Raw genomic sequence first — 16,627 nt, forward strand, 5'->3', positions numbered from 1 at the left:
ATCCCCTTTAAAATAAGGCACATAAGAAACATATGCCTTCTTCGCACTCGCTGTTCCAAAGTTGTTTGTGAAAGCAGAGTAATTGCAAGCAGAAGGTTATTTGCATGCCTGTTCCAGAGGAGAGCTTGGTTTGTCTGGCAAAATTGTTCATAGGCCACTTGTGCATCTTCCCTGCTACTTTGAGACAGTGATTTTCTGCTGGCTGTTTTCTCCTGAGAACCAGGCTCAAAATTCAGTTCAGACATGTTTGGAGGGAAACCTGGTTTGCTGGAGAGGCCCAGGTCCTGCAAGAATCCACAAGCCCTTCAGCAGGGATGCTTGCAAAGTTAAGACATAGCAGAAGATAAGATGCCAGAGAATTAGAGCCAGTAAATAGTTTTGTGGATTAATAGACATAAGCGCTAGTGCTCAAGGGAGGAAAATAGGCTACATTATTGACTGTTCATCCCCTGCAGGACTGCCCAAAGGGAGGCGTAATATGGTTTGTTTCCCCTTAATTAAATATTTGTTAAATGGTTTGTTTCCCCTCAATTAAATATTTGTTCTAGTAGTTCCTTTGTGACAGAAATAAAAAAGCAGCAGCATTGCCTATTCTTGTTCCTTGCAGCTAATCCTGAACATGCTGTAACTGTTCTTCAGTTCCTACCCCCCAATTATTTCCTGTAAAAAATAGCTTTCTCCCGTCCATTCTCTTTTCTCTCTCTGTTTTTGAAACACTTCGCTGAATGACTCATATCGCCTCTTAGTAAATAGGTTAAGTCTAGGAGAATGATGAAACTGCAAAGTGACATGTGAATAAATAGTGCTATCGCTTGTGTGCTTTTCCTGATGGCAGTTACTATTTTAGGGGCATTGTGGTATCTATTACCAATTTCATTAGCTTTTAAACCATGAGGTGCAAGCTACTGTAGAAAAAATCATCACCAACCTCCTTTGGTTTTGCTGTTTTTAATCTAAAAGAAATATGTCTTAATACCAAATGGCACTGCTTATCTCAGCACTTATGTAGCAAATTCGCAAGGTCCAAACCACGTACACAAAAATAGATGCTAGCACAGTTCACCCTTCTGCTTTGCAGCAGCAGCAGCTGCCACAGAGTTAGATCAAGAGTTAGGAGTGACAAAATGAAGACTCTTGCCTTCTGTTTCTTAAGCTGCAGTCCATCAGCCTAATATTTCTGTATTTGTTTAGCCAACTAATGTGGTTTAAGAAAATGAACTGCATGTCCTTCCAGTATAAGTTTTTGTATATTTATTTATTATGTGCGTATTCTACTTGAGATATTTTACTTGGTCTCATTGCATGTTAACTAAGACTAAATAGAAACTTCATCTTTTCTCCGTAACTTGCTAACTATGAACTAGAGAGAGCCAACTGCATGACTCAAACACGTGTCCCTTCCCTTACAATTTCAGCCAAAACTATCTGGCATCAGAGTACTGCAGAATGAAAGTCGTATCTAAATATATGTGAGCAGAAAGAAAGTCAGTTAAAAAAAGACTTTGTTATGGAAAGCTACTACAAACCAAATCCATGGTGGCCTGGAGTTCCTCATCACATCCAGGCTGATCTAGTTTTCCACTTGCAAGGTATGCTTCCCAAGGTGGCTGCTGACACTCGTAGAAGAACTGCACAAAGCTAGCAGATCTTGTTCCAGTCCCTTTATGCCTTACGTGTAGTGACTAAACAGATATAAAGGGTTTATCTAGTAAATAAACAGGACATTTATCATAGTCTTAGCAAATTTAATAATACAAGAGTTTTTGTGTCTAGTTCCCGGCTGTGTCAGCATTAATATTCAGAGCCAGTCCTTTGCCAGGTAACCCGTGAACGAGGTTGGCAGCGCCTGGCACTGGATGCCACCCTGAACGCCGCCCCTCAGATTCAGTTTCAGTATGTGCAGCGCTGTGGACCAGACAGAAAAAGGGTGCTAAGAATGAGATTTAAAGAAACATTGCAGTTTGATGGGGCGCCTCTTCCCATTGTAGTCACGCGGTGACTAAGATGCAGCTGCTCTAAATTCAGGGGTTTTTGTACCAGGGGGACTGAGCCTGCAGATGAGCTGCAAGGGCTTCCCGCAGGGATATGCTGAAGCCTAACGGGGCAGGAGGGAAAGGACGTGAAATTGTGCCTGAAGGGGCACTTTCCAGATTGCCAGCTGATGTGGATTCTTCCTCCAGTCGATGTGTAGGCAGGGTTTGCACCTATCTTAGAATCTTCTGATAAAAAAGTGACGACTAAATACTGAAATCCATCAAGCAAACAGGAAATCACACTCTGGAGCAAAAATTGCTGTTTCTCTTGCTGTTCAACAACCCAGGATGAGAAAGCTCGTACGTGTGTGCGTGTGTGTCCGGCAAATATCACATTACCCCAGTTTCCTGGTTCATGGAGAAGGTACCTAGAAAACTTAGCTCATTCCAATAGATTAAAACAGCGATCAAATGGATTAAATAACTGAAAGCACCACATATGGCACCTGCTCAGCCTTAAGAGTTTCTCCATTCAGTTCACTTCAGGGCAACATTTGGCACCTGTTTCTCCAGGAGAATATGTCATTTGTAAGCAATATAATTCTCCCATATTGTTTGCACATAAGATTTCAGTCCTCTTACTAGGGGGTCTCAATAAACTGGCCTTCCAGGGAATTAAACAACCAGTTAACACCCAGTTCTTTTCTTAACTGATTAACTGTGTGAAAGTCCTCTGGCCATGGAAGCGTAATGATTTTTTACTAATCACTTACAGGCTCAGGTGCAACTTATTACTGATTTACAAGATTGTAACCATTTGTGTAACAAGCTGAAGCAAGCATGGCAAAACAGGACAGGCACCCAAGAGCTCCACGCACGGCAGGTAGTACAGGGAGAGCAGCGCAGGTTTCACATTATTTCCACTGCTGCAAACTGCTCTGTTTTCCTTCCCTTGTATCTGGTCACTTTGCTTTGTGTCACTGAGGAGAGCTCAGCTGGAGGGAACAGTTTGCAGAGTAACAACTTCTGTCTGAGGAGTATGTGTGAATAAACAAAAACAAAGCGTTGCTTGTCTAAAAGAAATTATTCAGGCTACAAACTGTCTCGGGATACCAGTCCCAGATTCCCTGCACAGTCAGGGAGGAGAGCATCCATGCAGCTTCTCACAAGTGGTACCCCCGTGTCTCCCAGGACAAGGCATCCCCAGGGCTGAGGGATGCTCCTTATTCTCCTACCTTTAGATGCCATACAGAGAAGTCAGAACAGGTCGCTGTCTTCAAAGTGCTCTCTGTTGCCTATATTGGCTCAATTTCCTAATAAAAATACGTAGGACCTAATTTTTAGAGGTATTTAGCACTCCAATGTTGACTGACATTTATGGGTTTAAAGGTTCTAGGTTGGTAACTTAAACAGTTGCCTATTAGAATTTTTAGAGTGCCTAAGCGAGCTCAGCACCTCATGCCTTTGGTAGTTTGGGATCTAAACTACCTAAGGACTTTAAAACATCCCTGTAGGGACTTTTGAAAACGATTGCTCCCTACTACATCCACACGCTTAGTATAGGCTCATTCTATGCAGGTCATCATCATTTCAGGCGTTTTTTCTGTTAGCGAGGCATTTATTATTTAAGTTCCCCGAGTGTGACCTTCACAGTCTTTCTGCATTTTTTAGACCAAAGCAAACCTGTAATAAATCTGGTCCTTCAGGGATACTTTGGACTTGGCCAGGGCCATATGGCAAGATGATGATATAGCAGAGGTCCAAGCTCTGGAGTCCCACCATCCAGTCTTCTGCTCTAACCACTAGGTCACGCTTTTCCCTGACAGATTTAACGCAGTTGTTTTGTAGCGGTAGGCTGTTGATCTTTTCTGGAAGCACACTGACAATAATGAAAGTACTTGCAAAATCCTTAAAATTTCTGGGGCAGATTTGTGTTTTGAGTATTTCCCTCTTGATAGTTCTGATGTGTAGTGCGTTTACAACACTGAATTTTTTTTTAGCAGAAATGCTATCTTTATTTTCTGCTCTTTTCTTACAGGCACACCCAGCTTCCTGTTAAAGATTTTGGGTAGGATAGTACCATAGATACTGATTGTTTTATTTTTGCACCTCGCTCTGGAGCTATATTGAAATATAAGGGAAAGATATTTAAATGTCATGAGTGAAATCCAGATCCTGTGAATCAGGAGGAGTTTAGATATTGATTTCAGTTGGGACAGGCTTTAGCCAAAAATATGCATTTTATTTAGATTCTGTTTTCCATCAGATATCTATATTATGATGTGAAATTAATGGAAAGATGCCGATGGGTTTTGAGTCTGTTGAAACTATTCTAGCAAAAATGCATCATGGGACTTGAATTGCCACTTAGTTTGAGATCAGTAACTTCTTCCAAGAGTTTGCTTAATTAATGGAGATGACGTGATTGCTGTTGGGCTGGATGGTGTTGAAGAGGTTGATAGTTTACACAGACTACATAGATTACAAGCAGGACAAGAAAGAAAAGTTGCAGGGTGCATCTGTTGGCATTGTTTCAATAAGGAGTAAAACCTTTTTTGAACGTGTAATTAAAGTAAAGCTTTGCAGCTAAGAACCCCTTAGTAGTTATACATCCCCATTTTCCAGAAAAAAGCCTTTCATTGCTGTTGATTTGTAAAACAACCCCCTCACACCCCCTAGTATTTTTCCCCAACACAGTTTGTTGGGTTTGGGCTCCTTGTGCCTGATACACCTAAGTTTGTATTTACCAGTCAATTAGTTGCTCTGCTTGCATGTGCAAAAGCTGATTTTCCAGGATGCAGAATATAAAATAGACTGTGTACTGAGTGGTAGGTTCCAGTGTACGATACGTGGCTGCGCAGTCTTTGGGAGCCAAGTAAAATATTTCTTTTCTATATATAGTCACCTGAAATCCAGCAGCAAAGACACTTTTGAATCTTGCACTCAAAACTCACTTAGTTTTTAAGAAGCACTTTTTGCTCCTTAGTATTGCAGTTATTTTTTTTAATTTCCACATGGTTTTGCAGAAGTGCCAAATGCTTTCATGATGAATTCAAAAGAAATCTAAAAAGATCGGACAGCAAAAAAAAGAAACAGAATTTTAAATATTGCCATTTTATGAGAAAAAAATTTTGCCTTATTTGTGTTTGAAGGAAAGACTGTAACTTTCATCATTTCTTTGCGCGTATCTTTCCTGTTCTTTACAATTAAGACAAAGTCTAATTTCCATGGCCACTGTGGTTAGATCTCTTATTTAAAAGGGACTGACTCTTGATCTGGCATAAATGTGTCATGTTTTCTTTGGGCCAGTAAGATGATAATAGAACTGAATTTTGCTAAAGGCAGTGACTAGTCTTTGACCTGACTTACAAGACGCATGGACCTCCTGTGCCTCTGAAGTCTCAGATCAAATTACCAGCATTTCGCATATGTTTTGTGATTGATTTAGGAATGTAATTTTTTGCATACTTATTTTTAGATATCAGTTGAGAAAAGAGGGGAGAAAAGTAAAATCTAGTGCTGGATCTGAGCAAACAGAAAGGTCAGCGGTTAGGTTCTGCCTTATGTATTGTATATGCTGAAATGTCCTTTTAATAAATTAAACCACAAAATGAAAGAGTAGCTGAAAACTGTAACATTTGGCCTTGCAACACAGGTCAAAGGTTACTTTTTTTTCTCAAAAATGGTTTTGCAAATCTTTTTCAGAGCTGATAGATACACACCTTAGCTGGATACAAAACATTATATGAAAAAGAATGACTGTGATCTTTGATCCAAGCAATCAAAAAGAAAGGTAATTGGTATTTTTCTGCCTTTTCTCCAGCTGTGTGTTTCTCTTAACCTTTATTTATTTATTTTTTCAATTAAAAAGTCATGCCCCTTTTTATTTGGCTTAGAGGGTTTAAAATCTCATTTAATTTAATTTTTTTTCATTCTTTTTCTTCCCCACTTGTGTACCACGGAGCTGTCCTGAAGTAGCTGGGGCCTGGTGGGCAGGGAAGGAGAGATGGGGTTGTGCATGCTGGGCTAAAGCATCCTGTCGTTCCAAGGCAGCAGCTAAAACCATGCTAGGACCATGGTTTGCCTGGTCACGTTTTGAGGACACACTAAAAGTTCAGGGTTCAACTTTCCTCCTCAGTCCCTGATGTGCCATCAGTTCCTTCCTGCGTGTCTTGTGTTGTCTTTGCATGTAAAACGCCTCTTGGCTGCGTCAGCGGAGCAAACATGGAATGTGCAGGATCCCTGCGTGGTGCAGGGAGGAGCCCACTGGAGCTGAGCTTTGCCTCCTCTGATGAGACCCTCACTCTTGCAGGATCCCCAAAGGGCACAAGACCCCAGTCACTGCCACGGGTATAGTGCTGTTGACAGCATTGACTTCATCGGTGTTATTCCAGACATAAACATGGAATAACGTAGTAAAGTTGTCATTCCAATGCGTGTGTGAATGTGTGCGCACGCATGCATATGAACGTGTGTGCATGTATATAATCAACTACGAGGAGCCTGACTCATTGCCAGCTAAAATTGGAGACAGTTTTCTGTCTCTGAACTACTAGTTGAAGCTCGGTATTTAATACAATCCACTATCATCCCGCAAGTGAATACACTCCAGATTTCTATCTGTGAGAGGATGTGAATTAGAGTCTTAAATGTCTTTGAGGACTGTAGCCTGAGAGACTGACTCTAACCCATCAAAGCTGAGTGATCAGAAGAACGCAGACATTCTCCCATGATTTCAGCTAGCCTTTGCATTCAGCTAACTGGGGGATCTCCAAGCACCGGGGCTGTTGTAATACTCGTACAACAGCAGTATCTAAGACCGAATCTGCTGAAGGGATTCAGGCCTAACTAGGCATTTCCTTAGTCTGGATGGCTGACGTCAGCTGTAATTTCAATGTCTTTTTTTTATAATTTAATCTTTCATTATCTTTGCATATGTCCTCATGGCCCCATTTAATCAGTTCTTTCTCATTAAATGGATCAATAGCAGTGTGCTCTAGAGTTGCCACATGCCAGGCACCTTAAATAGCAATATTTTATTTATTAATCACATCATCTCAATTTCCTCTCGGCTAGAAAAGGGCAAATAATGAGAACTGATACTCGAGATACATTTTAACCACACTACCAAAAAAAGATAGATGGGAGTTCAGAATAGCGGGTTCAGCGCATGATCTCAGCTTCCTCTGAAGTTTAGGTATGTCTCAGTTTGCTGATGTTGTTCAACCTACTATTGAAACCCAAGTCACTGAGATTACACCTGGATCTGGATCCATGTGCTCCCAAATCTGGAGCAAATCACCAAAGGTGTGTGATTTCACTAAACTTAGTCTGGAGGGGACTCCAAGCTGGAAGAGAGATACTTGCCTTGGGATCCATTCCTGTTAGGTTTATATATTCATTAGAATTAGGGGCTCTGGTTGTAGATTAGGACTTTTTGTGCTGGGACAATCATTGATTTACGCATCCTTCCCTTAGAGCTCCCAGCCTAGTGTTGCCCAGCTTAAACTGCACCTAACTCCCCTCACCACATGGTTTTAGATGAAATTCAGGGTGACTACAGGACGTTCAGGCCAACTGATAACAGGAAGCTCCCTTGTCATTCAGATGCTTACAACAGAAATCCAATTTGCCACCTGTAAGAGCTTGCGCAGCGAGCGTCCAGCTGCACCCGAGCACGGTTGTGCAGCCCGTCTATGGGGTTAATGTTTCATACTGTTTCCCTGCAACTTTTTAGCTCTTTGCAGATTGTAGTCCCCCATAACCTCAGCCCACAAAACCCACTGCTGACCTCCCATGCAGCACACAGGAGGGAAAGTGAAGTTTGCAGGCTGAGTAAGCCCTTTACCACACCATGCAACCTGCCAGGAGCCGGTGAGCAGAGGTCCCCGTGCTGGCCAAGCTCCGGACTCGCGGTCTGCTGGTGCTGCACGATGGATTTCACTGCCTAAAGCTCAGTCTGGGAAACAGAACCAAAACCAAACCCTTCAAAAGACTGTAGGTTTAGTAAACTCCATTTAATTATCTGCTCATTTTTCACTTAGTATTTAACCCTTCCAAGACGAAGATGACTTTTGGCTCCGATATTTCCACAAGTGGTGGCTGTATTAAATGAAAGGAAACTCATACACGGTATTTTTTGGTACGCTGGCTGCTCAAACAAATGTGTCGATAAATAAATGGGCCTGCAGTCTCAGCCCACTTGTTTTTAGAAAGGAAATGACCCTGTAGGAGTGGGTGCCCACTTCTTTTACCTCACTGCTATTTTTAGCTGAGGCTGTGAAAAATTTCCATTGAAGACCTGCTCCTCTCATTTCCTGGGTAGAGCAAACAGGAAGCTCTTCTAGCTGAGCTGAAGGAGGTTTTTTCCCTGAAAGTGGACCAACCTCACCTCCCACTGGTTGCTTGCTTGCACTGCAGAGCAGCAACACACCAAATACCCTACAGATGTGCTTTACTTGCAAGAATTCACCCAAAAGGCTGGTAGAAGCCAGGAGGTGATGGGGGCAGCTAGAAAGTTGGGTGGCAGGAGAGGCCAGGAGTTCTGCTGTCAGCCATGCTGGTTTTTTGCCCAGGTCCTCTCCAAGAGGCACCAGTCTGACTGATAGTAGGCATTGCCTGGCTGGAATTAGGAAGAGCTAAACTCTGGGCTGTTAACAGTGGGATTTTTGAGCTCGGAGGGATGGAAACTGCCTTGTGTGGCACAGGCTATGGAGTCCCTTCAGGAGAGTTTACTGTACCTGGAAATGTGGAGGGCTGGCTGCCTGCTCCTCCTGTCAAGCACCTGTGCCGTGCTTTGTGCTAATACTTAGTCCTTGAGGAGTATAGCTGACCACAGCAGACATTTGTACAGTAATCACATGGAGCTTTGCATAAAACGTAGATTTTTTACTTTCTCAGAGATAAATTCCATTGCATGTGGAGTGGAGGGAGCTTTCAAACTACTAGTCATAACTACTAAAAATTAATACATGTGTTCCCCTTCCCAGAGACAATAAGAGATTGGGAACCATTTTTTTTTTTGATTGTTGGGAAGTGGTGAAATACTATGCTAATTAAATTTTTTCTTAAACATTTGTTAGAAATGGGCCTAAATATGGGGGAATCTTACAGCTGCATACCCGAGGATTAATCAGTCTTGGGAGAGGGTCTTCTCTGGTTTGAATTAGTCCTTGTCTTAGCCCTTAAATATCAACAGGGAGAAATCATTTAGATCTGGGTTCTGAAACCTGAGAAAATCTGGTCTTTTGGATTTAAGGCAAATTTGTCAAAGTAGATAAACAGTTTCCGACCCATGGACCCACTTGGTGAATACAGCACCAAGGAGCTGCATGTGAAATGGAGCCCCAAAACAGGCAGTTCTGGAGTTTTGCACCAAAACACTCATGTCTCTCCTAATGAAATTGCTGCCTAGAGAAAGAAATGTTGTTCCAGGAGGTACCAAAGGGTGCTTTAGGCAAATAAGTGTGAAAGGTAGACAGGAGAGAATGGCTGTTCTATATAACTTGTAATATTGTTCTGTTTTTTTATACAGAGAACTAAGTTCTTCAGTGTCTTCTCTTGAGCTATATTAACAAGCCTGCCCCAGCCTCTTAGAGTATCATAGTGGTGCATGGAAGTTTGCTTACGCTATAATCTACAAACAAACTATGAGCAAATAGGGTCTACAGTGAGATTAAAAAAACCCCCTCAAAACCACAAAAAAAACCCAACACTTTTTCACCTGAATTGCAATGTCTGTGTTTTCAGCACTGTCCACTATATGTCCTCCAAATCTTGCCTTTCTCTTTTCAAAATATTCTTATTTCAGCCTAGTGAAAATGTCGAAATGCTCAGATACTTACAGATTATTTTTTTTTTTTTACCTCAGGTAAAGGAAATGTTTGTGAAAGAGGGCAAGTGTTGTGTACATAAGGGATGTAGCATGTACTGGACACAGGGTACAGCTTCTCAGTTGTGTTTTTATGGTACTTGAAGCATGCTGAACACAGTGTAGACCCCCTCTCTCCGCTCCTTCCCCCTTGCCTTCAAAAAATATGTAGTCTGGGTAATTAAGACTAGAAGTTCTAATAAAATTATGTTATGAATACAGAGGGGATGTTTTCAGCTTAACAGCAAACTGCCCACGGATTGCTTTTACTTCTTGTGATTTTGAAAGTGCTGTAACATCTCTTCCTCTTTCTTTTATTTCACAGTTAACGAAATTATCAGGAAGGAATTTTCTGGACTCCCTGCCAGAAATCAGACATAGAAGAAGAGATTTGTGAGACAACTTTTACCGAATCCTTCCATAACTGACCTCTTAGATCCTTCCAATGCCCCTGCAACCTCCTGCTTCCTCAACTGTTCATCTCAAGGCACCAATTCAATGCAAGGAACAATGTATTGGCATCAAGCTGACAGCCTTGACTAAGCAACTCGCCACCTCTCTCTGTAAACATCGAGAAGGACACCCTTCCTTTCGTCCAAAGATCGTATTGTTCTTGTATAACAGAGTATCTGTCTGAGGAAACTCTTCAAGCCTGCTGCAAAATATCTATCTATGTATCGATCTATCTTAGTAATAAGGGAGAAGTGAGGTGTCACTCCTGAACACGGCACAAAGCAAGGGAGGTTATATATATGGGTGGGGTGGGAAACGGGGGAAGAAAGAGTAATATATTCCATAAAAGAATAACGACATTTTGCGGTTCATTAACAATGACTTGCCCTTCAGGTCTCAAAGCCCTTTTGAGAAATTTTATTGTTGTAGGAAACTGAGGCAACCCAAGCTTGCTCGGCCTTTATTCGACCTGGGATCAAAAGCCGTTTTTTCTGACTCTGAGCACTGTGATCAGTATTTCAAACAGTAGATGTCAGCTGAATCCAGGCATTTTCTTCATTTTTCTTGTCAGACTGGATAGGAATTTGAAGGAGAAGGATGCTCACAGAGAACCAGTGAAAAGAGCAATTCAGCAGTTGTAACACCTGTCCCAAGGTAAAATAAACCCAGATAAACCAGAGATTAATATATAGGAGTCACAGTAAATCTAAAGATTTTATGATTGATCCTTATTAATATTCAGGCAGTGTATGAACACATCTTAGATATTTTCTCTGTAATAAATTGTTGCTGTTTCTTTTCATATAGAACCTGCTATTGGCTCGTATCTTGTCTCATTTAGCAGCTGTAACATTTAACCACACAAGCTGCAGAGGAAAATAATTGCATCTTCCAGAAGTCATATGTTCCAGAAAAATTATACACTTACTTATATTCACCTTGTCTCTTTAGCTTTGCAAAGCTACCAGCAATTTCTGGAAAGGTTAAATTTCCACGTGAGTTAGTATGTTTGTTGTGTTTTGCTTCATGTGTTAGAATATACTGTACTGACACAGGCTTATCATGATAAGAGATAACCGCTGCCATCTGCAGTTGTACAGCTAGCAAGTTTGTAGCATTTTGGTGTGTCATTGCTACCACAGCGTGATAAAAAGGCATCACAAGTGGATAATCAATGTACAGTAAAAGATAGCCATAATATTGTAGGAAATACGTAGTAATCTTTTCTGGTTTTGTAAATGAGCAATGCTGATATTTTTAAGAGTGCAGAGCCTGAGCTCTATTCTAGAAAACACAGTGAATCTGTCCTGTTCTCAGTTGTTTCAGAGTAAACTTTGCTGAATACCAACGTGTCCACATGCTTGCAACAGGAATTAGGCTATATAAATACAGCAGACCAGCAGAGCAGCTGCATAATTGGCTCCCCAATAGTGCAAGAAAGATCTTGCACAAACCCTGGAGAGTATGTGCTCGGTTCAGCAGCAGACTTTTTGGGAGTACTGAGAAGATTATATGTTCTGCCAATAAAAGCTGGCAGTTAAACTTTGCAAGGTCTTCAGTTTTACAGTTAGAGATAGAAGCATTAGACTTTCCAGAACACCTGACCTAGATCTCACCTGTAATCTTGGATCTTAAACTAAAATCCGAATTTCACAGGAGCAACTCTGAGCTCTGGATTCAACCAAGCCTAGGTCCGGAACCAGAGCAGAGCCCTTCCCGACTGCAGATCCCAAACTGGCATTAAAAACACAGCTTGGGGAATTTGCTTCTTTTTCCCCTGGAAGTACTGCTAACACACACCAGCAGTGGTAGCGGGCGTTAGCCCACTTTGTGAGATCAAATCTTTTGTCACAAAATGAGTCCCCTGTATCCCATTTCAGCAACACCAAAAAGTTGCTGGCTGAGGATGCCTCATTCTGGTGCTCATATGGGGAGCTCCACATGGCGCATCAGTACGAATGTCGAGACAGCCAAGCCTCAGCCTGTTACCTGCAGAGGTGAAAATGGCCTTTTTTACTACTGACCTTTACAGAAACAGAACTGAGGTTTGGACTAGCTGAAATGACTTCTGCACAGGGGAATTATTGATCATTAAACAGCACTTGTGTAGTACTCTGACTGGCTCACATGCCTCAAACAAACTATTTTGGATTGTTTTAAAACTGCCAGTTTGCCAGAATCTGACATATATTATAGATTTTTAATACAGTCTGACGTTTTGGACAATTTTGAAAAATTCCTCAGGCCAAAAGTTGCCAGTCAGAAGTTCTTTGCTGCAGCTGAGTAAAAGAACAGACCAAAGGTGTGTCCCGGTATCAAAGAATTCACACTTGGAAGTACCAAAAATGACCACCTATTTTCCCTAATCCAACATGTAAAGCATAGGAGAAATTTAAAAAACAAACCAAAACGCCATTCACAGAAAACAAAAAATCTCCAAATAACTGATAGAAACTTTCCTCTTGCTGGATTTTAAATAGAATATCAAAGAAGAACATGAACTTCTTTTCAAATCTGTAGACGCACTGATGTAGCCTAAAAATATTGCTGCTTATTTGGTGATTGTCCATAGCAACTGCTTGTCAATAGCCCACTGTACACGGATGAATGGCTGATCTCGAAGTCAGATAACCGCGCACCAAATCCACAAGCAACCTTCTCCTGCAATGAGCCACTGCAGTATGCGTGTTCATGATGTGGCCTGATTTTTATTTGTATTTTTATTTTTTGTCACTGTCTCCCACTGATCATTTAAGCATCTTCCCTTTTTACTATAACACATAAGTGTATAAAGCAGACAAGAAAAATGTGGACTCATAGCAAAGGTTTTTCAACCTTCAGCAGGACCCAGGCAGGAAAACCCTGAGCCCCTGCAATGCTCCGTTTTAAGCTACTTTGCAGGATGCACCCATGAAACATGCGCTCTTTAACTGAAGGATAAGATTTCCACTGCTCTCTGTCGGGCACTTTGCTGTAGAGAGGGGGAGAGGATTTTTTTTTTTTAATGTGCTACAAGTGCTTTACTCGTGCATGCATTAGCTGTATTTCTCATTTTTAATGCATAGATATTAATCTCTATGTGTGTTTGTGTAGGTGCATATACATGTATATTTATATAATATAACCATATATATATGGATATATTATATATGTATGATTATATATGAACACACACACACCCCGTTACAAACTTGGGTCACGATCCTATAATTGGCTTCAGTCGGCCAGACCTATGCAGGCACATGAAGCCAGCTACTGGATCGAGGGTTCATAAGATGTATATAGTATAGACTACATTTTAGTGGTTTTATTTACAGCTACATGAGGTCAGGCTGTGCTACTCTATCCGCTTTCACATGCAACTGTTAGTTAAATAATACAGCTTTAACCAACTTTATATTTATTTCCGGAGAAGAAGGAGTATCCTCAGGCATAGCGTTACGCATTGTTGTCTCTTTTTAAAAAGAAAACTGGTATGTTAAAATTATATAGCTAGGCTGAAGGACTTCAAAATATACAGTACTAAATTATTTCCTGTTCTTGCTGAGCAGTGTTTTTTTCCAGTATTAATATTTTGTTACTTAATACAACTTGCTCTTTTTCTGTAGAAGCATTAGCTTAACCTTGGAAGAGTTAATACCATTTTGTGAGCAATTTGTTCTCACTTTATCTGGAAGATAGCCATATTTGCACATGAGGAAATTCTGTCTTTCCTCAGTTATCTGAATGTTTCACCACAGTGCCTTCCTGCCATTGTACCAAAGGCCTCCAAATATATTGTCTACAGGGTGAACAACTCTCTAATGCATTTTCCATCAAAGTTATACCATGCGAAGTACATGGGGCTCGTTGGAACTCAAAGTTCATCTCTCTCATTTTTGTGTGTGTGTGTGCGTTTTGTTTTTTTAATTCCATTTTTCCGTCCAAGCTTTGGCTGCAAATACAGGATGAGCTTCTATAAACTTCTGCATCAAATATATGAATACGTAGAATAAAATCATCATTCATGCTATGTAAACAGTCTGAGAGTGGAATGGGAGTGGACAGATATCAGGAAGATTCTTTTTGTCAGTTATGAGTGTTGGAAGTACAGTTTGCCAGGAGAGTAATTGCTCGTGAAGATACTCGCAATGAAGTATGAAGTCCCGGTTTTGTTTTTCTCCATGAGAATGAGCAAAATGCAAGACCTGAACAACAGCGATGGAATGAAAGTGTCTAATGTATGTGTTTTTATTGGTAGAAAGAATGTAGAAGAGCCATGGTTTTTGCACTTGCTTTGTTTGTATCCATGTAAATATGTATCACTGCCATTCTTCTTGTAGGAATACAGCATTTTCTGAATGTAGAATATTTCCAAAACCAGCACTATGTTATTCTCTATTGTATAAAATGCTGCTGCTTAATAACATATCTAAAACAGTTCTCAAATTAGCTAGCATGTTTTTTAAAGTATATTTTGTAATCCATATCTTTACAAAAAAGTGTCTATGCTTTTTGTCTGACCAAATATGCAACACCTTTTGGATTAGGGATAGTATTTATAAAGGATCAATTTTCATTTTCTAAGTGTATTAATTTTCTATGCAATTGTTGTTGAATTGTTATTGTCCTAAAAAAGATGTATTTGATAAATTTTCCAAAGACTTCAAAGACAGCTTTAAACACTTCAGAAATATGTTTCTAAATATTTCAATCTGACTTTTCCCCCTGCATTTCTTTCCAAATTGCTACTTAATGGGGAACAATTATCTGCAGATGGGATTCAAGAAAATGACTGTCTTAATTTCAAATCTTAAATTGATTCAGATCTTCATAAATTTTGCACCACTTACAAACATCTGATGTTCCAGTTTAGCTGCAATTCTGAGTGTTTGTTATTTATCTTACATATTCCTGTGCAATAGGAAGAGACGCCAATGTTGGGTTTAGAAAGGGCGAATTGCAAATTCTCCAGAAATCAACTGGAGAATCATCGTTTACATTGCAGTGATTTCTTACCTGTACATGTAAGGCGTCTGTCTGCCATCACACGTGGAAAGTTATGATTCTTTATTCATCTCAGTTCAGAATGAATAATCCGCCCGACCATTTGACATAAGACTGACATCTGTCTTTTTTAATGTCTGCTACTTTATAACTGCAGCAGGTGACAGCTGATAGCAATTTGTTTAACTACCCGTCAGTATCTCATCTACTGTGGTCTGTTTAAGATTTGTTTAGCCATTTTCATTGTTCCTGGTCTGCAAAAAAAAAGAAATTGGTACCTGACCCACATTGCAATAAATTTCAAATGAAGGTGCTGGTACTATAAAAGATCATATTGGCTGCAAACGAGTGGTTATCTGGGGAAAAGTTAGTATTTTTGTGTTTCTTTTCAGTAACTCTCATAAAATAGCAAAATTGGGTAGAAAGTTCTGGAATGACTGAGTCACAAAAATGAATAATGATTTATGTGTTTGTAATAGCCCAGAAATCCACAGATGCGTTGTTGGATTAATCAGTTATTCCAGGATTAAACTGCCATCATTTTACTGATGCTGATCAGTACCTTACTACACAAGTAGTGTGGCGAGACCTGGGAACAGAGAACCGAGGTACAGCTCAGTCTGAATAATGGTGGCCTAACTGGGACTTAGTATTTGTGTGTGTGTGTGTGTGTGTGTGTGTGTGTGCGCGCGCGCGTGTGTGTGTGCGTGAGCGTGTGCAATGATGAAGTGATCCCCCTCCCCCAAAGTCCACGCCTCCTTGCTGACGCCCTACCCTGTATGTTCAGGTAAAACCATATGTTAATAGATACACGAGTGAGCAATTGTCACTCAAATCATCCTAACAGATGTCTTTTTAATCAAACTGTTTGTTCAAAAGCCTAACTTTAAGAATTGGGGTTTATAATCATTCACATTCCTACAACAACATTGTTAACCTCCAATGTAATGATTTTTTGCTATCTGTAAAATATTTTTATATATTGCCTGTACTATGGTAGTTTAGCAATAAATGAAAGGATATCACCTGCTGCGTGAGTGTTCGGTCTATTCTTAAATATCTTTATTGCCTTTGATAAACTAATATGAAGTGGGTGAGTCACCCAGAGTCGTCTTGTCCTCATCACCCTCCTAAATACTCACAAATGGGAGGCGCATAAGGAGTTCAGAGTATGGAGTACTTTGGTAATGAGATGCCCAGTATACCTTTGCGTCAAGATCCCATTCAGTGTCTGTAGCTGAGATAGATAGATTGAGTTACACAGTGACAATTTTATGAACGTCTTCATTTTCTCTTATTGTCTATTTTCCCTCATTTAATTTTCTATTCCCACCAGCACCATCCC

At 40.4% G+C, this 16,627-nt stretch overlaps 1 protein-coding gene across 1 annotated transcript in view; it reads left to right on the forward strand.

Annotated features, from left to right (window-relative positions):
- Positions 1-16,299, forward strand: part of NFATC2 (nuclear factor of activated T cells 2) — a 95,158-nt gene extending 78,859 nt beyond the window's left edge. The window contains exon 10 of the mRNA XM_087750182.1: positions 10,169-16,299. Within this exon, the coding sequence (XP_087606308.1) occupies positions 10,169-10,224 (56 nt within the window). The 3' untranslated portion in view covers positions 10,225-16,299. The remainder of the gene's footprint in view (positions 1-10,168) is intronic.
- The last annotated feature ends 328 nt before the right edge of the window (positions 16,300-16,627 follow it).

Source organism: Nipponia nippon, unplaced genomic scaffold (assembly GCF_047370975.1).
Source record: "Nipponia nippon isolate SJK-2023a ecotype South Korea unplaced genomic scaffold, ASM4737097v1 scaffold_13, whole genome shotgun sequence".
In the NCBI taxonomy this organism is placed as follows: domain Eukaryota; kingdom Metazoa; phylum Chordata; class Aves; order Pelecaniformes; family Threskiornithidae; genus Nipponia; species Nipponia nippon.